The 27219-nt window shown below is 53.4% G+C and overlaps 6 protein-coding genes across 6 annotated transcripts; 3 read left to right on the forward strand and 3 right to left on the reverse strand.

Moving 5' to 3' along the window:
• Positions 1-2138: 2138 nt before the first annotated feature.
• On the reverse strand, positions 2139-6090 carry P152DRAFT_447707 (uncharacterized protein; the record flags this gene model as incomplete). Its single annotated transcript, XM_033678007.1, has 2 exons — positions 2139-5843; positions 6007-6090. 2 exons carry the CDS (start codon positions 6088-6090, stop codon positions 2139-2141), a joined length of 3789 nt encoding a protein of 1262 aa, XP_033535957.1.
• Positions 6091-11828: 5738 nt separating this feature from the next.
• P152DRAFT_512714 (putative translation initiation regulator) lies at positions 11829-14739 on the forward strand. Its single transcript, XM_033682765.1, has 4 exons — positions 11829-13348; positions 13403-13576; positions 13626-13712; positions 13766-14739. The coding sequence occupies exons 1-4, from the start codon at positions 12166-12168 to the stop codon at positions 14584-14586; spliced, it is 2265 nt and encodes a 754-aa protein (XP_033535958.1). The 5' UTR covers positions 11829-12165; the 3' UTR covers positions 14587-14739.
• A 1829-nt stretch (positions 14740-16568) lies between these two features.
• P152DRAFT_456566 (uncharacterized protein) lies at positions 16569-16935 on the reverse strand (the record flags this gene model as incomplete). Its single annotated transcript, XM_033679030.1, has 1 exon — positions 16569-16935. A coding segment is annotated over exon 1 (188 nt), but the record flags the coding sequence as incomplete, so codon positions are not given.
• A 1202-nt stretch (positions 16936-18137) lies between these two features.
• On the forward strand, positions 18138-20070 carry P152DRAFT_267938 (uncharacterized protein). The gene is made up of 6 exons (XM_033674843.1): positions 18138-18464; positions 18520-18550; positions 18601-18736; positions 18881-19242; positions 19343-19610; positions 19676-20070. Exons 1-6 carry the CDS (start codon positions 18383-18385, stop codon positions 19694-19696), a joined length of 900 nt encoding a protein of 299 aa, XP_033535960.1. The 5' UTR covers positions 18138-18382; the 3' UTR covers positions 19697-20070.
• Positions 20071-24758: 4688 nt separating this feature from the next.
• Positions 24759-25088, forward strand: P152DRAFT_393441 (uncharacterized protein; the record flags this gene model as incomplete). Its single annotated transcript, XM_033676200.1, has 1 exon — positions 24759-25088. A coding segment is annotated over one exon (330 nt), but the record flags the coding sequence as incomplete, so codon positions are not given.
• Positions 25089-26795: 1707 nt separating this feature from the next.
• On the reverse strand, positions 26796-27206 carry P152DRAFT_472106 (uncharacterized protein; the record flags this gene model as incomplete). The annotated part of the gene is made up of 1 exon (XM_033681130.1): positions 26796-27206. A coding segment is annotated over one exon (411 nt), but the record flags the coding sequence as incomplete, so codon positions are not given.
• Positions 27207-27219: the final 13 nt, after the last annotated feature.

Consider the following 27219-nt stretch of genomic DNA (forward strand, 5'->3'; position numbering starts at 1 on the left):
GAGAGTGACGGTGAGAATGAGTGAGGACAGCATCGTGCAAATTCGCGAGATGAACGAGGGTTCTGATGAAAGAAATAGGTTGTAGGTGATTGGAAATGGTTTGCGACGACAGAGAAGAAAGGCGAGCTTGGAGTAACTTAGTTCTGTTCACGTATCACAGCCGATGATAGCAGTTCTTGCTGTCGTCCGAAGAAAGCGCACAGCACCTTGTATATGGAACTTGTCAGGAGCAGCGGAAGGGAGCCGAACTTGCTTCGAGATAGGGATCTGACGCCGATTTGCACCTTCAAGTACTCTCTGTCCCTCGGATTTCCGGGCGTGATCTCTTTAGATCGAACGGTCCTTGAATCGATCGCAGGTCATCGTCATCCAACCAGATGCGACAGCGAAACCCGACGATGATTTGATTGTCGCGGAGATGATCGCCCTTGCCCTTTCCGGTCCGATATCAAATCAAGATGCCGCTCCAAGAGAATCAGAGTACGGCAATATGAGCGATACTTTGATTTAGGGCACGTTCTGGTCAATCTCCGTCGGGTGCAGTGTCTGGGAAAACTACGGAAGCTGGGGTCAGGCGTTCGGGATCGTAGATCGTGCGAGCATACGGCGGACTTGAAGACCTGGAATAGGGACGTCTAGATGATCTTCAAGACATTTGCTCTATAACTCCAGCGCGGATTTCTCGACGATCCGTTTGCGTTTCCGTGCAAGAAGCTGAAGTCCCTAGAGCGGAGGAGACCCAATCCCCAGGTAGATGAGCGAACGTCATGAAGGTCATGGATTCCATCTCCAAGATTCCAACACGTGGAGCTTCCATCTCGCAACGATGGAGATGATTGGTCCCTGCGTGTCGTATCATCTCAGAGTTCATGAAACTGCTGATAAATAGTCAATTGAAACAAGGTTGAAAGGCGGGACATTTCCGTGAGGAGTGATGTCAAGCTTGGGATTGGTGGTTGGATCGGCTGGGACAACCACCAGATGCGGCAAAAAGATTCGACTTTGGCTCACTCGGTCCGTAGATGAAGAGCAGGTGGATAGCAGCACGCTAAATATATTATTCCCTATAATCCGTCCATTTGCGACATGCCTCATAATAATAATGAAGAGCTCCGTTCATGTCGTCTGGTTCGTCTACGGGTTTTCATCTGTTTTTACCAACACGTGCTCAAGCACCGATATATCCCGCTCCAAGCTCTCAAGACTCCAGCGTCCCAAGCCATTGCAAGGCCAAACGAGACGCGTCAATCAGCGGTCTAGAGCTGGAGGTTCCGGTAAAACAACGCAACATGGGATCTCGACACAAAAAGGTAACATGCCCACGAAAAGATACCTGCACGCTGACATGAATCAACCACACTATTGGTAGCAACACAACAAACAAAACAACAAAACCTGCTATTTCTTTTGGACGAATCGCAATGAATTGTTATCAAAAGCGCCCGGCAAGCCTCCCGAGTATTTTTCCGCCTGTCGCTGCAAAACCCTACCGTACACTTCGCTGCCGACCGTGGGGTGCTCTCGAGAGAGAAAAGGAAAAAGGAGTTGGATAGTCAAGGGGCTCATGATTCATGGGCGATCGGGACGAGAGTTCCCGCTGGGGATGAAGTGACGAGGCTCGTCAGTTGTGGCACCCGAGGCCGAAATCGCGATGGGAAAGGATGTGGTGGAGAAGTCGAAAAGTGAATTGTCAAACGACCCAGACGAAAGACCCTGGGTGTTCCCGTGTTTTGTAGTCCATAGGCGGATGACAGTGAAATCGACCATCGTCCTGAAGCCCAGGTCCCAGCTAAGTCAAATCGCTTAGCCATGCGCGGCCCAATGGGACCATAACGATCCCGTATAATCATCCGGAGAACAGTGGCCGAATGGTTCGCCATGACTCCGGTATCCCGTTCCAGCTGACCCATCAGATAAAGAAAGAAACGTGTGGGTAGTCCGACTGAGGAAACCATTAGAGTAGGAGGCCATCGATGTATGACGCCATCAAGGAATGACCCAGGTTTCCACGTGCAGGCATCGCTCGACGACACGGAGCACATTCGCTCACTTTCGTCGATCGTCTCGCCCATACACGTACCCCTCGTCCACCACCACGCATCAATTCACTCCACTCATTCGCATCCCGCTCGTCCACATCATATAACAGTCATCAGTTTCATCTGACCGGTCAACTCATCAACGCCTGCACCACTCCTCGCCCCCCCTTCTTCCGGCACCACTCCCCCGTTGTTCGCCCGCGTCCGGCGATTTCTCCTCGAGGACGGCGATCCCGTCGCCGATCCGATGCCCGAGGGCGTGGTGGAGCCGGCGCGCTTGGTGGGTGAGCCGAACAGGTCACTCTTGGTATTGCCGGGATCGAACACCCCTGTGGTAGAAATCGTGTCGGTGGTGATGTCCCACTGCCCGAGTATTCCGTCGTCAGTACCGTTCACGCCGTTGGCCTTGCCACCGTGGCCGCTCGCGTCATATTGAAGCAAACCCAGAGCTGGACTTGAAAGACCCTCGACATCACGTAGGAGTGTTCGGACTTTGCGGACCAGGCCGTTGACATACGGCACGATGTGCTTCAGTGTCGCCGTGTCGAACGGCACTTTCTTCTCTTTCGAGGTCCGCGAGAATGTGATCGGCTCCGACACCGTGCTCGGCCGCTTCTGGAGTGCTTCGATGACGGAACGCGCGATGGCTTCGGAGTCTTTGCGAGGTCGGGTGGTCACGGTGGTCGGGGTGGTGCGGCTCGAAGCGTGCTGACCAGATGGGGTGCGCGGGATACCGAAGCTTTGGGTAGGGGGAGACGTGGCGGCGGGTTCGGAGAATATGTCGCTGTTGGTGGGGAGAACTGATTTGCGGCGGGACCGAGGGGAAGATTGGGGGACCGAGGTGGGCCCGTCAAAGCGAGCACTGGTGGAGCGCCTGGTGCGTCGATTCTTATTTACTGGTGCCGGAGTCGTAAGCCCAGCTTCTTCTTCGAAAGCATCAGCATCAAATCCGGGAGACGAAGGAGGTGTCACTCGAGGAGCGGTGTCTTCTTCGGCTTCTTGGTCGGCCAGATCAATCATGGCATCCACCTCTTTCCAAACTGCCGCGCCCACCCCGTCCAAGACTCCAAGTTGTGCTGCACGGATTTTGAGATCCTTAAGCTCTTCAATTATAATCCCCCATTCCTTCAAGAGACCAATGTTGGCAAGGACGTTCAATTGCTGGTCGCGGATATTCTGAGGAACCACAACCGCCATGCCACTATCCACCCGTTTCTCCTCGCCTCCGGTGGAACTCTGGCCGGCTTCATGATTCGGATTTGTGAAATCGAAATCATCATCCCAATCTTCCGTGACACCTTTGCTGCCGACGCCCCAAGTTCCGAACTTATTCATGACAACGGTGTCTCGCTTGCCGGCGGGGTCGGGGACCACGGGAACACTCTGACTTCGAGCGTGCAGAGCGCTGGGAGCTCTTCTGCCAATGGATCGACTTCCTCGAGAATCGGTGTCCTTCTTTCCGTGAACGGTCTGCGGTCTCGGTGGAGTGCGGTTACCCGGGCTCTTGTCCGTGTGTGGGTGCTCCGACCAGTCGAACAAGTTACTTCGACTGTCCCGCTCACGCTCTGTAAGCTGTGAGTAACGGTGATTGGGGGTGATGGCGGGCGGACTCGAGCTCGACCCGGTTGCAACAAGGTGTGGACTACTTCGACGGATGGAAAGTGGAGTGGCGACTTGCTCGACTTGATCGAAATTGAGGCTCAGGTCTTCCAGTGAGATGTTGGGAGAATCATTGCTCGGTTCACCCATTGACCAGCGGCTCTCATCATCCTGGTCTTGGAAGTTGTCGTATTCCAAGGAACCGAGATTGAGTGACTTTGCAGCCTCAGGTGGAGACGAGGGGATGCGTAAAGGTTGGTTTTGCAATTTGCTGCGAACACGAACGGTTGTGGGCGATCCGCCTTCAGCAAGATCGGATGCGATGGCCATTTCGTCATTTGTCGACACACTTTCTTCCTCTTCGGTGATACTGTCTGGACCAACCAATTCCATCTCTTGATCGGTTCCCATGCCCTTCGGAAGCATATCTCGCAGGAAATTGGATCTTGGTTTGGCCATCACGGTGGAGGACGGTGGCATATCAAAGATTTGGTCGATGGATGGACCTCTCGCACCGGACGTGCTGCGAGTCCCTCGAGTTCTAATGGAATCGAACACCGTTTCACTTGCTAGATCTGTCTCCTCCTCTTCCGCTGGTGTCACACCCCGTAGTTCGCTGTCCGATCCGACGAGTGTTGAGGTGCGTTCTGATTGGGGTATGGAATTTCGAACGAGCCGATGTCCAGGCACCTGTGTGGATGGAGAGAGTGGAAAATGGTCGAGGTCGGTTGATGTTGTACCGGTTTGATAGGGTGGTGGTGATGAATGGTTGTGTGTGAGGCCGTGCACGGAATGTGAAAGCGGTTTCTGCGAGGGGTTTGCCACATGATTGGATTGAGATGAGCTCATGTCGTTTATCGAAGCACTGTTGCTGGAAGAGGTGTAAATCTCCCGCTTGAAGATGGTTGGGTCCGTGGTGTCCCTCTTCTTGATGGGCCGCCCGGAGTCAGGATCAGAAGAGGATGTCTCCTGGGTGCTGGGGAGCGGGGCAGATATGGCTCTGCTTTCGCTGCGGCGGGTGAGTCGGCTGCGACCAAGATATTTGGAGGAACGTGGTTTCCGGAACGATGAGCTGCTGGGAAGGAATTTGTCGAGGGAGAAGGAACGGCGTCTGTGTTGGTAGGCGGACGTATCTTCAGGTGGAGGGAAGTCTCGTTGGGAGTCGGTAGTGCCTGAAGGATGATATGAACCCCGCGAACCATCAAAGGACTCTGAAGGAGAGGGACGGCCAAACCCCAAACCCAAAGGAGTTATCGGTCGGCTTCCACCAAAATCACTATCGTCTGCCAGACTTAGCGACTCATCCACCTCGATGGACGACGCCATCACGGATTTTGCCAGGATCAAAGTGGGCCGAAATCGATCGTCCGGAAAGATCTTCCGAGCGCTTCTCTCGCCGCCGAACCGCTTCTTCGACACCGTGTTATCCTTGGAGACCTTCGCGGTGAAATATTGCTGGTACAACGGTTCGGGAGGGGATTCCACGACGGGAACCGGAATCTGGACATCGCGAGCCCGATCCATGGAGACACCTCTTGATTGCGAGTGCATCTGCAATGTGGCGGACCGCTGATGGCTGGTAGCAGGCCGTCTGAGGGTGGGGCGCCGCGATTGGATGTGTTCCTGCATCTGTCCTTTCGACAAACGAAACGAAGACGATCGCTTGACCAGCTTATTCGGGGGGAGCGGAGGGGGAGGGCACTGGCCGATGATCGGAGCGGTAGAGCCGCTGTGGGAGAAAGCAGCGGACCCATTCGAGAAGGAAATCGGAGGGGATTCGGTGGCGGGACTCCCTAAGGGACTGGAGTGGTTGGAGGAAAGCGTTGATAGTCGTTTGATCCAGGAAGACTTCGATCGGAGCGTCACACTGGGATCCCTCTGAGCTACGTCGTGTCGAAAACCGAAGTCCGAATGTTCGTCAATATCCATCACGTCCCCCCCAGTTGTAAGTCGTCGACCATTGCGAGACCGTAGCACGTCGCCGCTGGCTCGACCGGTGAACTGAGAAGGTCGATTCTCGAGCGGGGTGGAGGGGACGCTCAATGTTGTGGAATATCGAGGCATGGATTCGCTTGGGCGTACGGTGGGAAACGGCTCGGAGGAATACTTCCTCTTCTGGAGGTTCGGTTGGGAGGACTGGTCATCGGGGCGACCTATGGCATATCCAACGGCAGACACACCCACGATGGTAGCAGTAGCGCAGACCTGGACAATACAAGCACCGTCAGCCCATGAGTCTATCTAAAAGCAATACATTGGAAGCAGAGCACAGGACAATGGATTGGGAGGTTATTAAGACGAGACAGCGGGACGAGCTTCGTGCATATCTGGTCGCTCGTGAATGGACGAGATGAACTGGAAAGCATACGATTGGGTAGAAAGCACACGCGTCGAAGAAGCAAGAGGCAAGAGAGCAACAGAAATCGGCAGATGGGAAGCGGAACAGAGGCATGACCTACCGTGGGTATTGTCTTCATGCTTTCTCAAGGCCCGGCACCCCTAGGAGCGGCGAAGGCGGAGAGATGAAGAATAGGAGATTCGTGACGGTCGTGACGAGGAACTCATCGCATCGTAAGGATGATGGGCGTCTTTGCAACCCTCATGTAGGTAGGGCAGACAGCTGGAACTAGAAGGGCTGCCGGCACGTATTCCCTCCAATCGGTGATCGATTCAGGATTCGAAGAGGTGCCCGAGAGGCCAATACGGTGGAAGCAATGGGTTATGGGATACGCAGTGTGCGTCACGGAGAAGCTGGCGAACTGGGGTTTCAAGGCTGAGAGCGACAGTCAGGAAGAGGCAGAGGGAAAGAGAGATGGTGGTGGAAGCGAATGTCAAGCGTCAAATCAAGACACAAGGCAAGAATGAAGAAAAGGCAGCGAGCAGCGCACGTCTCTTGGAAATTCCGTCACGAAGACAGAAATAGGGATTGGGATTCGGACAGCTGGGAGGGCTTAGTTAGGACATTTGGGAGGGAGTTTGAAGATTTGGGACTGGTCGAAGTGGTGGTGGTAGTGCGGTATGGATTGGGATGGATTTGGGATGGATTGGTATGGGTTGTAGCCTGTAGGATGGATTGGGATGGGATTGGGATGGGATTTGATGGGCGACGATGGTATTACCGAGTTTAGGGAAGAGTTGGGTACGGAGTAATGGCCCATTAATGGGGTGTTTGGTACCTGAGTTAAATGGTAGCGGGGCTTTAATTTTGTGTTCCCCTGTGGTGCACAGTGCAGTATGCAGTAGGTAGTGTAGCAGTAGGACTAACTATCAGTACGGTATTTACATAGTAGTTAGTCGTTGTAAAGCAAGTCGTATTACTCCTTGTAGGAGAGGGATTTGTTATGACTTGTTGATATTTGTTGACATTTGTTGTTGTTATTGTTTTGGGGGGATGTGGACACTGGGGCGTAGGCACTGGGGCCCATGAACATTGCGGGCTCTCAGGGGGTTTTAGCGTGTCACCAAGTCAAGCACTCACCACCCAGTGGGCACCCACCCAGACGGCAGCACGCAAAAGGGGAAGCGTTTATCGTCAGCCCTGCTTGTATTCCCTACTACCTCCATCCACAATCCACTTGAACCAGGCTTGCAGGTCGGTCGAAGAATGTCAACACCGCCGCTAAGTTATGGAAACCGACCAGTTCGTCGGCTTCGTCCTAAGCATCAGATCGGACGATCCGTTCAGTTTTTGCCGTTCAGCCCTTTTCTAATGTCTTTCCTTAATCCTACCACGCGGATCGATTTTCCGATCCGCACTGCTAGAGTCAGGCACGGGAGATCCGAGGATGATTTCAGGTGCGTTCGAATTTAGATGCTAATGGCATGCACCAATGGGACCCGTCGGAGAAGTACTGCGGAGGTTTAGTGGATGACCCGCCCATCTCTCACGTCTCACGGCCAGGAGAAAGATCAGAACGGCGCCTGCGATTGTTTCGTCCCATCCTCGTGAACCCCTGCTGGCTGGACGACGAAGAATTTCCGTCATATCTAAAAGACTGAAAAGGGTCGTAAATCGCTTTATTTCTTCCTCTGTGCTACACGCCACGGTCACGCCTCTCCTAACACCAACCGCTCAAAACACCCTCACCCGCATTTCGTCTAGTCGTCCGCCAGATACGCTCGTTCGCAGGGGAGCCATGAGCAGCGGAAGGCAAGGCGGACCTGGAACCAATATATAGCGACACGGTTCTCCTGGGGAAGCAGGTGGATTATTCTGAGACTCGCCTACATCCATGACAATCGGCCTTTCCTATCCAACCCCCCTGGCCATGCGCAGCAATGAGCAAGCGAAATCCAGGGCTTACCTTGTTGTCCATGTCCACCATGAGAGATTTTTTATACTTATCCGTGCCGCCCTCATGTCAGCAGCCCGATAGATTGGTCCCATCCGCACCGCTGTTCCTGATAGCTGCGACAAGGTCTCGCGGCTCCCTGAGCCTTTTGCCGCCGCGATCAGCTCGGAAACCTGGGCTCTGGCAGTTATCGAATCGTGCTGGAAAGCCGAAGCTGGAACCCTCTGGGCTTCAAAGATGGTCGCACAACCTGACCGATACTAGTCTGTGGAAGTCTGAGAAAACCCGGGTTCCGTCACGTCAAGCTCGACCAAAAGCGCCAACCTCCAAGTTTCCAATGTCGATGCTGCATTGGATTCGGTTCGAGCGGCTTGTCATAGGATACTAGGCTCGGTGCCATACTCAGTTCGTAACGCGCCTTTATGTACGAAAGTATGAGTTGCTGCGATGGTTGGATATAACGATGCGAGCCTGCATGTCGACACATGAACGCCCGCTCCCGCTTAACTTAGTCCTCCCAAATCGAGGCAGTCGATCAGACGATCGAGAAGTGGGGTTCTCCTTCTAGTGATTTCTAGTGATTTTGCTGGGAAAACTGGGAAATGCTCCAAATTCCGATGCAAGTCAACGTCATATACTAGTCTTACACAGGAAAGATGTCCATCCGGCGACTTTCCAAACTTAACTTCCAGGCGCATCATGTATCTATACCTACCGGCGTAGAACCAGGACTTTTTAGAAGCCGTTCGAAGGGACCTATCACCTCAGCACGATGGCGTCTGTTGTACCTACATACTACATATGTACCACGCACTGTAGCAAGCCCTGCAAGACGGGATGGAAGTGGATCCACGATCGGACGAACTAACACCCAGAGGTCCGGTGGTCCCAGACTTCCATCGTCTCGGACTTGATCTCGGTCTCGTTTCTAAGTTTGAAGATCGTCAAGTGGTTCTCTGGATGTAGCGGAGCCCTTATCTATTTTGTGCGGCCAAGCCGTGATCCTGCATTTCGCCAGCAATGGATATGAATTACTAATGTGCGGGCAGTCGAGCTGGCACGAACCGGTAAGAGAAGATATTAGATGATGACACAAAAAGCTACCAAAAGGCGCCTAATCAACACCGCCCAATCAATACGGATTCCTACGATTGAGCTGCAAGCGATGATCCTCGCTAAGATGCATGCATATGAGATCCGTCCGGGATGCGATGGCTATGGACAGATTGGCAGGCAAGTGGTTTTTCTCAGCTCGTCGGTCGCAATGTTGCATGCAAGGCCGCCGATATTGGATGGCACTTTTTGGTGCCGTGATCCGTTGGACCTCTCCATTCCAGAAGAATATTAGCGACGTCGCTGGCCCATTTTCATATCGATCACCTCATCGTTGTATATATTGAGAGCATTCGGCCCCTCTGTTCCTGTCCCAGGCTCATCGCCGTACCTGCATATAAATCTCTGTGTTATGACTCCGAGACGACGTGGATCGTCAGCACCCCTCGAATGCTGTCGATGGCCTGGTCAGATGCCCCGACTTCCTGAGACAATCCCGAAGTGGTCGCACGGGATGACAATTGAACGCATCCGAAGAGGGGAAACGCAGCAGAAGGTGGTGAATGGGCTCCAGAACGGCCGACGTCAGCCAACGGTTCGGCAGTGCAGCAAGGCGAAACACAACCCCAACCCGGCGCTTGTCTCACCAGGAGGAGGCGCTTGACTTTACCTCCCTACCTTTACATGACACTAACTGTAGGCGTATAGGTCAATGTTGAATTAGAGAGTCAGCAATTGGAAAGCGAGTAAGAAGCACGCTGTATGGAACGTTAAGAAATATTACTCGAATATTTCCTGGTTCAGTTATGGCAATAGAATATGTCCCCCTCACAAGAAAAGCCAGGCTTCCGGATCGTTTTCCAATCCAGCTCGCCCTCTGTAGATCACATTCGCACAACACGGTTGACGGTACGGACGGATGCATGGCATTTGCCAGTCATCAAGTAATATCAACGAGCAGGGATTGACGCTTCGGTTGGTTTTGCGCCTTTGCGGAGCAGTGAGGAGATTGACCGGATGAGGCAGGGCAAGTTACACCACGCACAGGGACGGCGACAAAGCCTCCAGCACCTTTCTCCATGACAGGCGACAGCTGCTTTTGTGTTTCCGACGCCTGCGTTTCCTAAAACCGTCAACGGTTTTTCCAAAGGCGCCGGTTTGTTTGCTGTGGGCGGAACGGGACAGGAATCGTCGTCCCGATGGGTGCTCCACTGCTCCTTGCTCGGGTTCAGCTCCGACGAAACGGCGAAGTCTCCAATCGTGATGGATCCGAACTAAAGGAAAGATCGTGATGATGTCCGCACGCGGCACCCTAGCAGAGTAGCATGGAACCGTTCAACGGCGTCTCTACCAGTGGTTAAGTTTCAGGCTTTTAGCATTTTGAGTTTGGAACGAAGATCAGTGCTTCGATCTGGTGTTTCGGCGGATCATAAACGAGAAATGAGAAATCAGACCGGTCCGTTGCATATTTGAATCGGTAGTCATTACGCCGTAGCACTTCGGTTCCCATTGGGCGTTAGTACTTAGTACGGAGCGAATGTGAATTGTGACTTGTGTGAGTTGCGAGCCCAATTTTCAATTCTAGGGCCGGAATGGGGCTTCGAAAAGCTTCCAGAAGCCTAAATAACGATAGGTAGAGATCGTGAGCTGTGGGCTTGTGGGATGCGGCACTTTTTGCTTGATTGCTCCTCTTTTCCCCGCGTCGTCGATGAAACAAACCAGATCCAATCACTGATCACACCATCGATCGGCTGTGTAGTCTTGACTTGAGAGTTGAGTCCAGACTCCAGGCTCGCTGGACAGTGCACTTCAGCAACACTCAACAGTCAACACTCAGCAGGAGCCAGTTCATCAGCACTTCAATGTCTCACTCAGGCAGAGACCCGAATGGTACATTCCCGTGATGCTGTGCTGCCTTGAGTTTCGTTGACGGCGTAAGGAACAAGTCAACAACAGAGAACAGGATCATCGACAGTCTGAGCCAAAAATATACGCGACGATGGGTCAAGACTCAAGACCTTGCCCTATCGGTGTCCAGTGGGTCGTCTGCCATTTTTGCAGGCGTAATACGGAGTACATAATATTATTACCTCGTGGCTAGAGTCACCCAACCCGTGGATCTGCAGGGTAATTACCGTTTACCATTTGCCAAACACAACTCAATACCAAGTGATACCGACCGATTAACAGGAGATCGACGTGGATCGTGAGACATGAAGTATGTGGACTGTAGACTGTGGACTGTCAAGGGAAGGATGAGATTTTGAGAGCAGAGATTGCAACTCGCAAGTGTGTTATGTTCGTATTTGTGGACACCGGACTCATGGATGATTTGCTCAACAGTCAACAGCGTGAATTGAGAACGGAGAAATTGATGAGAGTCAACCGCGGCGGGTGGTTGACAGTCGACAAGGATCTGGGCGCCAAAGACGCCAAAGACGCTAGAACGCGTCCAAAACCTTCAAAGAAAGAAGGCATGCGCGTGGGTTGCCGCTCTTTCCCTGTTTTGGGCTATGTTGTTGATGGAAGCTCACTGGAAAGAGCGCGTCATCCCCGGGATCATCCCGGTTTCCCGTTGTCCCGTTTTTCGCCCCAATCTTGGGTAGGAATCGCCAACCATTTTCCCGGTGGCTTGGAAGCTTGGATCGCTCCCGCCAATTATCGTTGCTACTTCACGAGATGGTAGAGGAGAAGACGACCCGATCCGTGTGATGCTGTCACGTGATTCTCGAAGTCACGTGGAGACATATTGCTCCTCTGTAGTACTAGCGCCAGCCAATCACAACGCTCCTCCGCCTTCATAAGAATTATAATTTATAGAAGGCAAAACTGTTGAACGTCAGGAGAAATCTATCTCAACCACAAGGGAATCTGTGAACCGCTCACTGCATATTCAGTGACATCTCCTATCCGACGGTGGTACAATATTTCATTGTCCTCGTCCTGTCTTACGGAAGTACCCTCTGGCCATCCTGTCTGTGAGCAACCCTAGCGGAGTTTGCTACTAGCCAGGGTCACCATTGGACAACATCACGGGTGGAAATTTCAATATCTGTGCTCGACGCAAGGGGAAATCACAAGAAAAAGGGTTAACGACCGAACGAGATTTACTGCTCTTAAACGGTGACACTTAGACCATAAGACACGGTACCGATTAGAGCACCGTCCCCGAATCAGGAACCATGGAGGCCGAAATTCAGGCCCAGATCCCCAACATTGACCCCATCCTCTCGGAATATTCGGTCGGCTACCTCCACCACGCCTCCACTGCGTTCATTTCCGAATCCGACCTCTCCGGCGAGTCTCCCTTGGATTCCGCCGCGGCGGACGTCACCGCCCTGCTGCTCTCCGCCTCCGGAGACCTGACCCATCAAAATGAGACGGCCATCGCTCAGCTCGTGCAGAAACTCGCCGCCAGCCTCGCCGCCGAGAACGATGCCGACGGCGAAGGTGGACGACGTATCGCTCCTTCGGCGCGGAAGCTCGAGCAGGCCATCCATGTGGGCTCCCAGCGCAATATCTCATCGACGCTGGGGCTCGCTGGGGGGAACGTGGATCTGGAGTCGGCGGGGAGCCGGAAGGTCGAGTCACGGGTGGATCGCAAGAAACTCGAGAAGGCCGAACGGAAGATCCGCGCCAAGCAAGATCGGAAGGTCATGAAGAATGTCGAGTACGAGGCGTCGCGGCTACTGAACCAGCCAAGCGAAACCCAGACGTACGAGGAGTTCTTCATGGCGGTGAACCCGCTACAGCTAGGCTCGGAGAACAGCACTAAGAGCAAGGATATCAAGATCGATGGCATCGACATCACTATCGGAGGCCTGCGGATCTTGACCGATGCCAATCTCGGCCTGGCATACGGAAGACGATACGGTCTGGTTGGTCAGAACGGTATCGGTAAGAGTACGTTGCTTCGCGCCCTCAGCCGGCGAGAAGTTTCGATCCCAACCCATATCTCCATCTTGCATGTTGAACAAGAAATCACCGGTGACGATACGCCTGCTCTGCAGGCTGTCCTTGACGCTGATGTTTGGCGGAAGCATCTGCTGCGGGAACAGGACAAGATCTCCACAGAGCTGTCGCAGCTTGAAGCGGAGCGGTCGACTATGGCTGATACCTCGGCGGACGCTGAAAAGCTGGATGCGCGCCGAGAAGGGCTCGATATCACCTTGGCAGATATTCACTCCAAGTTAGCTGAGATGGAGTCAGACAAGGCGGAGCCGAGAGCGGCCAGTATCCTTGCTGGTCTCGGTTTCTCCCAAGAGCGACAGCAATTCGCAACGAAGACCTTTTCAGGAGGTTGGAGAATGCGTTTGGCCCTTGCACGAGCGTTGTTCTGCGAGCCCGACCTTTTGCTCCTTGACGGTAAGTGCTAAGACGTCGCTGGATACTGCTTGATGATTTACTAATGCGGAATAGAACCGTCCAACATGTTGGATGTCCCATCGATCACGTTCCTGTCAAACTACCTGCAAGACTACCCATCCACAGTGCTTGTGGTCTCTCACGACCGCGCATTCCTCAATGAAGTTGCGACAGATATTATCCATCAGCACTCAGAGCGGCTGGATTACTACAAAGGGGCTAATTTCGGTATGACATCCACATCTAGAAGCTGGAGACCTTGCTAACAGGCGCTTAGATTCGTTCTACGCCACCAAGGAAGAACGTCGGAAGACGGCAAAGAGGGAGTATGAGAGCCAAATGGCTGTACGAGCCCATCTTCAAGGTCAGCAATCTTCAATCCTTAATAATAATCACCCACCCCTAATGTGTCCCCAGCCTTTATCGACAAGTTCCGCTACAACGCCGCAAAATCGTCCGAAGCCCAATCGCGCATCAAAAAGCTGGAGCGCATGCCCGTCCTTCAAGCGCCCGAGAATGAGTACACCGTCCATTTCCGCTTCCCCGAAGTGGAGAAGCTGTCCCCACCCATCATCCAGATGAGCAACGTCAGCTTCGGTTACACACCCGACAACATTCTCCTCAGCAACGTCGACCTCGACGTTCAACTCGACTCCCGCATCGGCATCGTCGGTCCCAACGGCGCCGGTAAGACCACCGCCCTCAAACTCCTGATCGGCGCCCTCGCCCCGTCCAAAGGCATCATTTCCCAGAACCCTCGCCTCCGCATCGGCTTCTTCGCCCAACATCATGTCGACGCCCTCGACCTCACCACCTCGCCGGTCGGCTTCATGTCCGCCAAGTACCCCGGCAAGACCGACGAAGAGTACCGCCGCCACCTCGGTGCCTTCGGCCTCACCGGCATGACTGGCCTCCAGAAGATGGAGTTCCTCTCTGGGGGTCAGAAGTCCCGTGTCGCGTTCGCCTGCCTCTCGCTGCAAAATCCGCACATCCTCGTGCTCGACGAGCCGAGTAATCATTTGGATATCGAGGCGATGGATGCGCTGTCGACCGCGCTGCGGAATTTCCAGGGTGGCGTGCTCATGGTTAGCCACGACGTGACGATGTTGCGGAATGTGTGCACGGCGCTGTGGGTGTGTGATAAGGGGACGATTGAACATTTCGATGGGACGGTGGAGGATTATAAGAAAAGGATTACTGCGGACGCAGACGCGGCGGGTGTGGTGCGAAAGCATTAACCGTCTTGGATAGATTTCAGCTGTGGGCACTGCACCGCTGGCGTACGCTCCATCCCATATAAGGGAGAAAGATACCTATAGACCTACCTAACTAAATGGAATATGGTACACACCAATCCTCTATCTTGAGAATAGAGTAGGCTTAAACAACGCAAAGATCTGGTGTTTTCGAGGCCATGGACGCAGGATGCTCCTAACTCCCATTACCTGACATCGATGTCAAAGTAGCCAAGTTCCAGTGCCATACGATTTGACTGCGTGATACCCACAACGTGCCGAGGTACCAATTTCTGCAAACATAGGTTTATGTAGATGGAAATCCAATGAATCATCACGCATTACCGTCAATGATCATAAACCATCACACACAAAGGCTACATGGTCAAGAAACCCCAAGAAATGGGGACACCAACAAGAGCCATGTCCGACCCCGTATCCTACCCCATGCGTAACATGCGTAACCTACTGTCGTCTCGCCGCCCACCCCCCGAATCGAACCCAACCCCAGCGTCTCCTATCAGTCTTCTGTTTCGTGGCATCTGCAGATCCATACGCGGCGATCCGGCGATTCGTCTACTATGGTTGTGTACTCGAATGGCTGCCCCGGTTTCTAGCATCGGGATCTTTGCGTGGGTGGGTTCTCGGATCTTGCTCTGTGGTAGCCTACGGAGACAGAAAGAGTTAGGTCTGAAGGTTGGGTAAGAGAAGGAGTGATGGTGGCGGGGAAATAGGATGTGATTTGGGAGGGGCGGGGGAGGTTGTCCGTCTCTTCTTTAGTCGTTTCGGCTGCAGGTGAGATGGTGATCATTGGGGATACGAGAGTCTTGGGGAATTTTTTTTGAGCGGAGAAATTGGAGAGACCGAAGGAGGCATCATGGGGGAGAGGCCGGATAGGGGGTACGGATTCGATGACTTGGAAATAACGTTTACACAAAATCCTGGAGTGGCTCGATGAAAGTGGTAGAGTAAGATCTGGCATATTGGCCGGACTCAATCTCGTGTTGGGTTGAGGCTAAAGGCTCTATGCAAGGCTCTATGTTCCTTCGTGGCGGAACTCCAACACCAGGTTCTTGCCTACGATCTCGAGCGGTTCGAAAAGACAGTTGGGCAGCTCGTTTGCCCTTAGTTTCCTTTCCTCGTTGTCGTATATGATATGGATCGAGTAGACCTACCACTGGCCACTGGCCGAAATCCATAATCATTCTTTTGATCATCTGCTGGCAATTTTATCCCTGGCACCCCTCGATGTTCATCGGTGGAGGATTGACAGGGTTGTTGGCAAATTCAGGCAGCTGGGGTTTGATCTTCGTACGCCTTTGTTCCTTGCGACCCTTGCTGAAGTCGATTTGATCAGTCCGATATTGAACAGAGCATACTCAGATTTCCTGTGGGGTCCAAGAGGCAAGGGGTGAGTGAGGAGAACTGTCTCCAAGATAAAGGGATCAGTAGCTGTATACCCTATTTGAACAGTTTTCTCTTGGTATAACCAAAGAATGATCGGAGAGAAGTTGAAAGACATCTTCTTCGTAGGACCTGGATTTTCCGCTTAGACGATGCATAAAAAAGCATTATACTCCGACGGTTCTTTTTGATTGATGATCAATCCCTTCACGCAACCAGCTTGTTGTCGATGCACGTTTGATCGGCCCGGTTCCCGTCTCATGTCCCTTGCTACTCCAGTTGCTCATCAATGTTTGGAGCGAGAGCAAATGAGCTCGGCCGTTTAGTGTTCGGGCTGGGTGGGACTGTATTCAAGCTCTTTGAGAGATTTGATACTCTCTTTGTGACGTTCTCATGCTCTTGGGAATGTCCTGTTCTTGTTCTTCGGGCGCGTGGCTCCCAGTCAATTCTCGGAGTTTCTGTGTCAGTCAGTGTTTATCCCGGCGTGATAAGGCTAAATACCTACCTCCTAATTCCAGCCTTTCTGAGCCAGATCCAGTGTTGCAAGCATTACATGGAACGTATTCTTGTACGATTAATACTTGCTCTTCTGAGGTATTGAATTCTCGGCTCTTGGAATATCTGTTTGATCTGCGATCCGAGATTGAACAGTATCAGGGGATCGATTTTGTAGTTTGCCTCTTCCTGAATCGCATCGACCGCATTCAACTTCTCATCTAACATATCCAAGCATCAGTTAGCAGTATCTTGCGTCGCGACCGAGCGTCGAAGATAGAACGACAAAGATTCGACTTGCTCGAGCGTGTCGCCGAGGATTTCGAGCACCGCGCAAAAGCATAAGATCTCATTGCCCATGCGTCTAGGCTCCTTGCCAGTTTCCCCAAGGCCGGAGGCCAGTATATATAGGATCAGTGAGAGAAACATATCGTGCTTCGAACCCTATCCTCATGTCGACGGACAAGGCTGTATTTGAAGCCTTGAACAGTCATCCCAGTGGATTCGCAGCCATGACAGAGACAGGAGCGACTATCCGCACGAGACCACACTCCTTTCCTTCTCACGTAGTTATACTCAAACAGCGAGGGTTTCCATGAGTGGCGTTGAAGCTATCGAAGCCTTGCAGGTATCGCCGCGGTCTGACATTCAGCCAGCCATCCTTCTCTCGAAGCTTATACTCCACGTAACCAGATCGGAGTCAATATACGCCAGCAAAGGATCTCATTTGCCAACTATTTCCAATATATACTATCAAGTCAATCATTCCAGTCATATTGAACACCATCACACTTTATCTCAAGGTGGTCGATTACCTCTTACCCTTCAGCACTCCTACAACCGACCTATGATTGCATAGATGTGCAGATCACCGAAGGTTCATTCCACTTATCAATGACAAGCCAGTGATATTTCCAATATTTCCCAGCACCCCATTAGCAATTCATTGTTCCTACCTCCAGAACTATGCTCTGGGCTCCTCCCCTGGAGAACGAGGTGAGGTTAAAGGCCACGCTAACCTTTTTGGGATTCACTGACTAGGGTGGACTTGTCGCCTGAGCGCCTTGACGCCTGATGCTTGATGCAGATGCTGATGGACAACATCTCGTGCTTTCCACAACAGACGCCTCAGTCAGTCACCTTCTGGCGCTGGTCTGGATGCTTGTTCTGTTTTCCGGCTCCTTCATTGCCTCGACTTCACCTCGGACGCCTCTGTCACAACCCAACTATCGACCTCACCTCAGAATATATCATGCGTCTCTTCATATAATTGCTTGCTACAGCTGGACGACTTTCAATTCCCTGCCTTTTCGCTCCAAGCACTTCATGCCGACGACTTAGCGCCTTGCACTGTTTATCGACCGTCCGCCCTCCTTTCCCGAATCCCCTCGTCCTACTCTCACCTGTGAATTCTCAATATCGAAATAGACCCCTGGCAACAATCGCCACCTTGTCGGACCCACGAGATCCCGCCCGCGGTGCTGCCGCTCCATCTTCTCCATCGCGATCCCGACCCCTATCACCATCCACATCCCCACCGCCCTCCTCTCCCTCCCCAACCGCACCGTCGACATCCCTCGACATCCCCACGCAAAGCCCTCCCCCGTTCTCCTCCCTCTATTTCCCCCCCGACGATTCGGACACCGACTCAAGCGACGCGCCGAACCCCCCTGCCGCCTCCGCGTTCGTTCCCGCGCCCCCAGCCTTCTTCCATCCCGCCCCGCCGTTCGAGGAATCGTCCTCCTCCGCGGTTGCCGCTTCCGCCGCGAGCGTCGTTGCCGAGACCAAGGCCGCGCTTCCACCGGACACCAAGGACGCGGTTGGCAAAGACCTTGACGACGGAGAGCCGCCGCCACCGTACAGCGAGGGAGATAGTCCGATCGAATCGTTTACATACGTCATGGCGACTGCGGGTGGGCCAGCGAGTATAATCACGCAGGTGCAGCAGCAGTCGGCTGGAGCGCCGTTGAATACGTTGGGAGGTTTGTATCACTGCGGTTGAAGTTGGGCTAGGGCTGACGGACTCGGTGCATTTAGGTTCTGATGAGACGATTACGCTGGATTTGAGGTACGCAGGAATGGACCGTGGTGACCGAGGCCGTGACTGATTGTCCGTAGAGGAACGCGGTTCACATTGTCCCGAGATGAATTACTAACGTTACCGGAATTTGTCCTTCTCTCCTTGTTCCCCAACGGGCTCCTTCCCGACGGCCACATGAACTCGTACCACGATGGAGACGTCTACCCCGTCGATGTTAGTTTCACCGCTCTTTCCCCCGAGCCGTCCGCTGCCAGCAACCCCAGCCGGCAACCGGGCGGCCTTCTAATCCCTAACGGGCTGCGGCGCCATCTGGCCGACCCGTCTTTGTATCTATCTGACATGTCTTATTCCTCCCAGTACGATCCCAGTTCCCTGCAGTATATGCTAGATTTCTTCCGGCACGTGGCACAAACTATTCCCGTCTCGGCGCCTGATGCGAACGAGCAGTCGCAGGGCCCGAATGAGGCCGTGCCTATCGAGCCAATGCAGGGTTCCGCGAGGGACATGCTGCAGGATCGCGCCGGCATCATCGTGCTGCAGGAGAATCTCGACTTCTACGCCATCCCTCCGAATCGAGACATCGAGCAGACCGAGATGATCGAGGTCAAGCGCGCCGCCGGGCGTGCGTTGTTGAGGCAAGACGGCATCTTCTCCGGCTTACGAAAAAGCGAGGAGCCGGGTTCTACGGAACAGCATTTGATCGAGATGTTGACCGCTGGGTTTGTCTTACTTCTTTCTTTCGTTGCTTTGTTGGCCCCTCATCTTCACCAACACGTTCATCTAATCCGAGGCTTCTCACGTGCTGACCCGACATCACAGCGGTTTCAACCACGAAGACCGATGGGGCCACCGGGCCGGCGAACCCAACAAAGCGGTCGTCAGCAGCATCGCGCTCGCGCGTCTGCGCACCGACATCCGCGGCAACGACCTCGCAGGCACCAACGCGGTCAACATGGCGCAGAAGCTGCTCCTGTTCTGGCGGAAGCCGGCGCGACGATGCTGGTGGGAGGGGGTCGAGCTGGACGACGTCGAAGGTGTGGACGGCCCGCTGAAGGTGTGGATCCGGAGGGTATGGACGCTGGAGATGGTAAGTGGCGATGCCCAGCGACGTGCGGTCGAAACTCTCAATAGACGGTATTAACGATGTGGCAGAGCGTTATCGGGTTGCGATAGGCGGAGCGACCGCGTGCGATTTGAGGAGCGTGGTGATTTTTCTGTCGTTCGACGGAGCGGCGCGGCTGAGATGCATCCATCTGCGGTTTATAACATTGCATCTCTTTTCCCATCCGTGAGCGGCCTCCTTACTTATTACGAAACGATCGTTTGCTGTCCTTTCGCCCTTCTGGTGTGGTTCGCTTGTGGTTTGCAGCGCGGATCTTGCTGTCCGACCTTCCGCATTTGCACGACCTGCCGTGACGTCGCCTACGGTTCGATACGCAAATCTAATCTGAGCATTTTTTGCGATCCCGGAGCGCTAACCGGGACTCTTGTGGAGGGATTCGACTCGCCGATGTCAAATCGGGCTTTCTCTCTCTTCTTTTCCTTTCTCTTCTATGTCAAAAAGCAACGGCTACAGCGCCACAGACCATCTAGTCTAAATTTCATCAGATAGAGTCCGTATCTACGCTTTCACGGTTGTGGCACCAGGGGTTGCCCGCCTTTGCGTTGCTATGTCGTCTGATACTTGATATCTACTTGATACACGGGGAATGGCAGCGTGTATAAACGTTTGAAGTCCTCTACAATTGTTCGAACACACGACTGGTACCTGGAATATCGTCCCTGGAGAACCGATATCACCCAGACAGCGTAGTAGATGAAGTGGTTGATATCAGGGTCCATTCCGGTTACGCCAGATACCTTCATATATTGTCCGGCGATCATTCCTTTCTCTATGCCGTCGCATTGCTAAATATTCCAATCAAACCAGTTGAAAGACCAATTGTCCCGTCAATATCTGAACTTCGAGGCTCAACACGGCCAATAGTGAAGGTATCCCCTTGGCTCGGTGGCTAACACTCCCAAGATATGTCGCATTCGACCATTTACAACGAGGGTATCTAGGAGTTGAGTGTTGAGTATTGACGGCTCCGACTTCCCCCAGGGTCCAACGCAGCGGGGGCGACCGCGTACGATAGAGGGGATCAGGAGCGTACGAAGATAACTCGGACTTAGACTCGGTCATGTGACTAAACCACCTATACCCAAATACGTACCGACCGGAATTCCCGGAGCAGTTTCCGGGCAGGCTATCATTCGATGAAGTGTTGAAGTCAGGATGGCGTTAGAGATGATGAGTAGACGGAGGGCGCGGAATGTCGGACGGGAATCTCCATGGGTCGATGGGTCGATGCGATTTTGTGAGAGAGTGTTGGGGGGGGGGACTAATTTAGGGGGAGCCAATATTCATTTCTATCAAGAGGTTTCTTTAAAATATAATAATTCATTCAAATTCTATCCTAGACTCGGTGGTTCGAATGATACCAACTGAATCATTATTCGAGTTCGTTCAGCAGCACGAAGCTGAGTAGGCACCAAGGCATTCAAGGGTTCTGTTCCATAGATGTCACGTGGATTTGGGGGAGTTATGCTGAGTCAGCGCCCTTGACCAGTTGACCTCATCACCTCTGCTCTCAAAGCTCAAGGGACAAAGCTCAATTCCAATCTGGAGGGTCGCCAAGGGTCCACGAGGAATGACATCATCGGCCGCACTGCCGGAGTTAGAGCCCAGAGCGGGTCTTCTTAGTTTCACTCCAAGACGTGAGTCAGTTCCTGGGGAGTAGAAGTCCAATGATAACTCTCGGTAGGTAACTACGACTTAAAGTTACGGATACTGCACCCTTGATTGATCGACCTCTCCACTGGACTATCACACGAGCACGAACTACTGCATAGTAAGTGCAGGCGACATGGCACACCTAGGTGCTATCCCCAGGTCATATCGTCATAGTTCATCCATCGTGTATTCATGTCGATCGATAGGGACGAAAGTCCACTTCATGATTCACCCAACCCTACTGTCGAAAATCATCCCGCTGTCGAGGTTTCTGGCTACATATCCTCTGATCCATGATAGTCGTTGTTGAGTATGTCGTATCTCGCGTGCAGGATTCTCCGCGGAAACGAATGAAACTACGCTTGCTGGAAGGCAAAGGGTTCTTCCCCATGTGGCAACTAGGTATCGTGGGCTTCCGACCGGCGCAATGGGACTCCTCAGTAAATCACCCACTCATGCCCTGATGAAGGCTGAAATAGCAACGGACAGATCTCCGGTAGGAAAAAGGGTAAGGGTCATTGACATCGATTGGGGTCCGACTGCGACAGGCTGCATGCCCCCCCGCCACCCCCTCATTCGGTGAGCTGCCCAAACGAGGAAATAGGAGGGGTCCGCAAGAAAGTTCACCTCAGTAGCCGTCAATTGGATCATCAAGAGAGCGATGTCGACCCAAGGGAACATTGGGATCATCGTCACGGCCTGAATTGGGGACACGGAAGTTTGGCATGCAGGGGATTAATAGCGCGTCTCAGGAAATCAGGGTTCAGATTCCATTATTGCGGACCGTTTGGGAAACGTTACGGGCTGGACAAGCAGGATTATGACGCCAGAGCATCGCAAACTCGCAATTGAATGGAAAAATGGATGGCCCATGGAATCGATAGTTTGCATGCGCCGGCCAGGATGTCCTTGCAGCGCCAGTGCATCGCGAGCGCAGAAGTGGGAACGAACTTCAACGGTCAGCCGCCGAATTTCGATACAGCGAGGAAACGGGCATTTTCGAGATCGCCATCCGAAACCTCGATCGCGGGTGGATGGCCGTTGGAGGGGAATCTCAAGGAATCCTGTTCGCTCGGCGGGCGCTCCATGAGTCCATGCCGGTCCTCCCCTTGCCGTTGCAAGGCGGTGGGTCCGATTGGTTGACGGTCGGGGTTGAGCTACCGCTGATGTCATGGTGGTTTGGGACTTGGGGAGGGGTGCGACCTGCAAGGTTGCGAAGTGTGAGGAGACGGTAAGTGGCACTAACTGCTGGCGATGACGTCGACGGTTGAGTTTGATCATGGATGGGGATGAATTACAGTGCTATGTCTGGACTGGAAGTACTGTATACAAGTACTGTGTTACTGTGTACGGGACTCCCAAGTTCTGCTCCGGAGTGCTCAATGAGAAGAGTATCAAGCAGGCTTAGCTCGGCTACACAATGGAAGTGAGTACAATCCCCATCAGATAGTTAAGTTAAGGGTTACCAATTACCATATTAAAATTTTGGAGTGAGTTCATCTGGTAGATAGGATTTGCACTGTTGCAGTGGGACTGTGGGAGTGAAGGAATCATTCCTCCTTGTACGCTTTATAAGTTATAACCTCAGGGTTTATTTTACCAGGGGAAATATGGGTTCATGGGGTGATAGAAATATTGTTATATACTAAAACCGCCTATGATACCCTCTCATGGTAAATATTACTGATTCGTTCATAATTACAAGATCTATAGAATCAATGGAAAAATCCGTATTACACTAACAATAGTCAATGACAAATTGATAATCCATTATCCATTAATATTATCTCGGCTGCCAATTGCTACGTATGGTCTATGACCCTCAATGACAAGCTCTGGGGGGAGGGGGGCTGACGCCAAAGCTGTTGGAAACTTGGAAGCGATCGAGATCGAGTTTTCGTCCCGATTATGGTGATCCCATTTGACCATGTCCCGCCCCAATTCCCATGCTTGATGCTTGTACAGCAGCCGACACTAGCGATGCAGCCTGGACCTTTCGAAAGCATGATGTCGCCCTGCTTTTTAGTTTGGCCTCTTCCCTTGGCTTCCGAGCAATTGGAGGCCGTTTCGTTCCCTCGACTTCCGCTGCGCCCCATTTAATTCCAATCGTCGAACCCTGGATCTGCTGGGACGCTGGGACGCTGGGCCGAAAGGTACAAACCCTTCGTCTCTCCCCCCACTCCTCCGACTCCCCTCCATCATCATTACCCTTCTATTGTCGACCCCTCGGACTTTCGCTCTTCATCCTGTCTGGAATCCACAGTGATCTTGTTCACCCTTTGGTTCTTCCCCTCGTTCTACCCTCGTTTCCCCCATCCATTTTGTTCCATACCCGCGACCACTCTCAGCTGTAACCAGTACATCACCACTCCCCCTCATCCCCCGGTTCACTAGAAGTATTATTCCCTTTCGACCCTCAAAACGTCCCCTCCACCTATTCCTACAGCCTTCGGGGTCCCATCGTGAGCTCATTCTTGCATGGAAACAAACGCTTCGATCGGGTCCAGCTCTCGAACTCGCGGGTCTCTCCACCGTCGACCCTCTCGTACCCCTTCAGCTTCAAAGTCTGCTGAACCACTGTGGAGACCAGATCGAGCTGGATCATCCCACTGATTTTGCAAGACCGTATCAATTGGGACATAAAGCATCCACTTGGCCAGGTCGAATTTTCTCACATCGATACATTTTCTTCTGGTCCATGAAGTCTAGGCACGAGACGTCGGCTTCCCGCTTCCCCTCCTCTTATTGCATATATACTCCCTTGCCTTCCCCAGTCACCATCGTGCAAGGTTGAATTTCCATTGAACAAATCCATGGTGAATCCACGGTGAAGATTCGAAACATAAGACCCTCCGAAGAGTCGAAAGAGCCTCCTACACCCAGGGACCTCCTTCGTCTTCCCCCCGTGCTTCCTCCCGCTACTTTCACCTTCGCTTTCCATTCATCATGGATGGCCGAAATAGCGCAGGCCGCCGAATTTCGCTGTTGAACGACACCAATTCACCGCCGTCAGCCGCCACACGCGGTCCTCCCTCCCGCTCGGCTCTACACACTCTCAACAAGGTCACCCGCCCTCCCATCTCCAACTTCCTTTCCTGCCACAACTCGTCCATCGCATCCGTCACCACCAAACTCTCGGAGTGTCGCATCCCCTCGCTGCCCTCGCGTTCCCGCACCTGCAGCTTCTCCTCCTCCTCCGACACGCCGCAGCTCGTGCGCTGCGACTCGTCCGATTCGGCCGCGATGCAGTCCCCGTCGCCCATCACCCCCAATTCGAGCACCTTCGACGACCTTCAACCGCAGGATCCCGCCGGCATCGCGAACAACCTTCCTCTCTTCCCCACCAGCTCAAACCTCTACGGCGTACCGAAGGACGGGCAGTCGACGTATCCGCCGTTGAACGCGCAGCCGAGCCCGTACACATTCGGCTACCAACCATCACAACCTCCGGTGCAGCAAATGTACAAGACGGGATTATCGCCGCCGGACGCCAATGGCACCGTCGCGCAAATCGACGATTCCCTCCCCGACGATCCCATCATTTCTGCCGAAACACCCCAATCCGACGTCGGCGCGACATCCCGGCGCAGCAGCGCCCAAAAGTCGAAGAAAAACACCTACCCATGCCCGCTCGCCAAACAATTCAATTGCAACGACTACTTCACGACGTCCGGCCACGCGGCGCGCCACTCCAAGAAACACACGGGGAAGAAGGACGCCGTGTGCCCGCAATGCCACAAGGCGTTCACGCGCAAGGACAACATGGAGCAACACCGCCGCACGCACAAGGAGGGTCGCGGCTCAGTGGCCTCCGCGGCCAAGACGAGCCTCGCGCCCACCGATTCCGGCGTGAAGAAAGGCCGCCCGTCGACGACAGCCACGCGACGGAGCAAGGCCAACTCCCTCCTTGCAATCTCGCCGCCCGCTACACAATCTCTCCTCGGGACCGGCGCGTCTGGTTCTAGCTTTCCTCTGGGTTCGACCCTTCCTTCCGATCCGTCGCAGATGTCGTCTAGCTACCCCTACAACACGCCGCTCGATTCTGGGCTCCCGATGCCTTCGCTTGGCGCCCCGCAGCCCTATCCCACCAACTTCCTCGGACGATTACCGTACACGGGTGTCTCTGGGGCGTCTGGGCAAGGATTGCCGCCGGTCAGGGCAGCGCCGGGGGTGACCTCCGGGCTCGAGACGCTGGCGATCGCCGCAGCGAGCGATGGCACGCTGGAACAACAGGCATTGCAAGCTTCAATGCAAGCTCCGTTGCAAGCTCCGTTGCAAAATCAATTGCAGGGTCAATTGCAGGGTCAATTGCAGGGTCAATTGCAGGGTCAATTGCAGGGTTCGTTTCCCAGCCAATTGCAAGGCCAATTGCAGAATCAATTGCAACCTCCGTTGCAGAGCCAATTGCAAGGTCCAGTATCCGACCCATTGCAATAAAATCCAATAAGCCTGGACACGAAATAGTCCGATTCTTCCTTCCGCTCGCGCCTCGCCGTCGCGGAAGGCTCTCGCATCCTACAAAATCCTTAGCGCGTATCGGCGGTGGAGACCCGACAAACCGCGTCTCCCAACCGAACCATCTGAGGGTGAAAGACCCTGTATTCATACCGAAATCCACGAGTGCGGTGACCTCATCGCTCAGCTCCCGGATTTTTCTCTCTTTTTGATCAACAATAGATCCAAGTCACGTGAGTGCCACGTGGTACACGTGAACATGCCGCATGTGCCACAGGCGGCGCTTTGGATTATCCAATCAGCGAAGTCGAATTTTGACTTCATCTCATCGTCGCCTTGACAGGTCTGTTGGTCCTTTCAGGACAGCGAGGAGGGGGCAATGAACCCTTCCGCCCTCTCCCTTTCTTCCACCCGACTGAAGCAGAAGGGCCGGTGGTCGACCTACGGACTTCGGGGTCCACGCCGCATGACATTGTTTGGAATCACCTATTTCGCATCACCTCTCTTCGCACAGGGTTTCTCCGTCGGATTTTCGAAGAGATGGCGATTGTATGAGACCATGAAATAGACGGATTCGGCCGTCATGGCTCGCCTGATGATCTGGGCGCGTGGGAGCGCGGACGGAGCGGTTTTTTTCCTTCCTGGATTTCTCGTTATCGTTTGGGGAAATGGGTGGCTCGGGGTGAGCCCGGAGCATACATACGGGATGGACTTTAGGCGTTTACAGGTGGGGGGGGGGGACGGGATTGACAAGCAAAAGCGCCAATGTATCCATACATAGGTTGAGGGACGGGAATAATGGGTGATTGGAGACGACATTGTTAGACGTGTTCATATCATAATCAAACGATTCCCTTGTAATTTGATCGTGCAATTTTCGCAGATGATTTGGTCGTTTACCAAACCGACGTATATAGTGCAACTGATGCATGTTCGGATCAGTCCATTCCGGAAGTCATACCAATATCATACATTTGAGATAGAGCCATGTATCTGCTCATAACGAGCGACTCGCTCAAAACGTCGCCACGTCAATCCTGATCACACCTTCCGCTTCCGTTTCTTGAAAACCACTGCACCCTCTTCTGTCTTCCGCACAGTAGTCTCCTCCGCCTTGACAATCGTCTCCGCCCGCCCCTCAACATCCCTCCCATCCTTCGCAGCCACCGACTCCTTTTCCTCCTCCGCCTCGATCTGTCGGTCCACTTCCTCTTTCACCACCTTCTTCTCTCCCTCTCCCTCCTCCTCCACCTGCGTCCCCCCAACCGATCCCGCCAATAACGCCTCCAACTCTCTCCCCCCATCCACCCCCGACCCCCCAGGCCACCTCCTCAACGTGCTCCCCCAATTCTTTGTCCCCACCTTCCCCACCTCCTCCTCCTCATCCCCTCCTCTTTCCTCCACCTTCCGTTTCCTTCTCCGCTCCACCCCTCCACTCGACCTCTCCCCTTCCTCTCCTTCCCTC

The sequence above is a fragment of the Eremomyces bilateralis genome (genome assembly GCF_010015585.1).
Source record: "Eremomyces bilateralis CBS 781.70 unplaced genomic scaffold P152scaffold_5, whole genome shotgun sequence".
Taxonomy (NCBI): Eukaryota; Fungi; Ascomycota; class Dothideomycetes; order Eremomycetales; family Eremomycetaceae; genus Eremomyces; species Eremomyces bilateralis.

Coding starts and splice junctions, on each gene's coding strand:
- P152DRAFT_512714 (XM_033682765.1), top strand. CDS start 12,166: ATGGAGGCCGAAATTCAGGCCCAGATCCCCAACATTGACCCCATCCTC. Junction 13,349..13,402: donor CGACCTTTTGCTCCTTGACG/GTAAGTGCTAAG, acceptor AATGCGGAATAG/AACCGTCCAACATGTTGGAT. Junction 13,577..13,625: donor CTACAAAGGGGCTAATTTCG/GTATGACATCCA, acceptor ACAGGCGCTTAG/ATTCGTTCTACGCCACCAAG.
- P152DRAFT_267938 (XM_033674843.1), top strand. CDS start 18,383: ATGGCGACTGCGGGTGGGCCAGCGAGTATAATCACGCAGGTGCAGCAG. Junction 19,243..19,342: donor ATCGAGATGTTGACCGCTGG/GTTTGTCTTACT, acceptor CCGACATCACAG/CGGTTTCAACCACGAAGACC. Junction 19,611..19,675: donor GGGTATGGACGCTGGAGATG/GTAAGTGGCGAT, acceptor ACGATGTGGCAG/AGCGTTATCGGGTTGCGATA.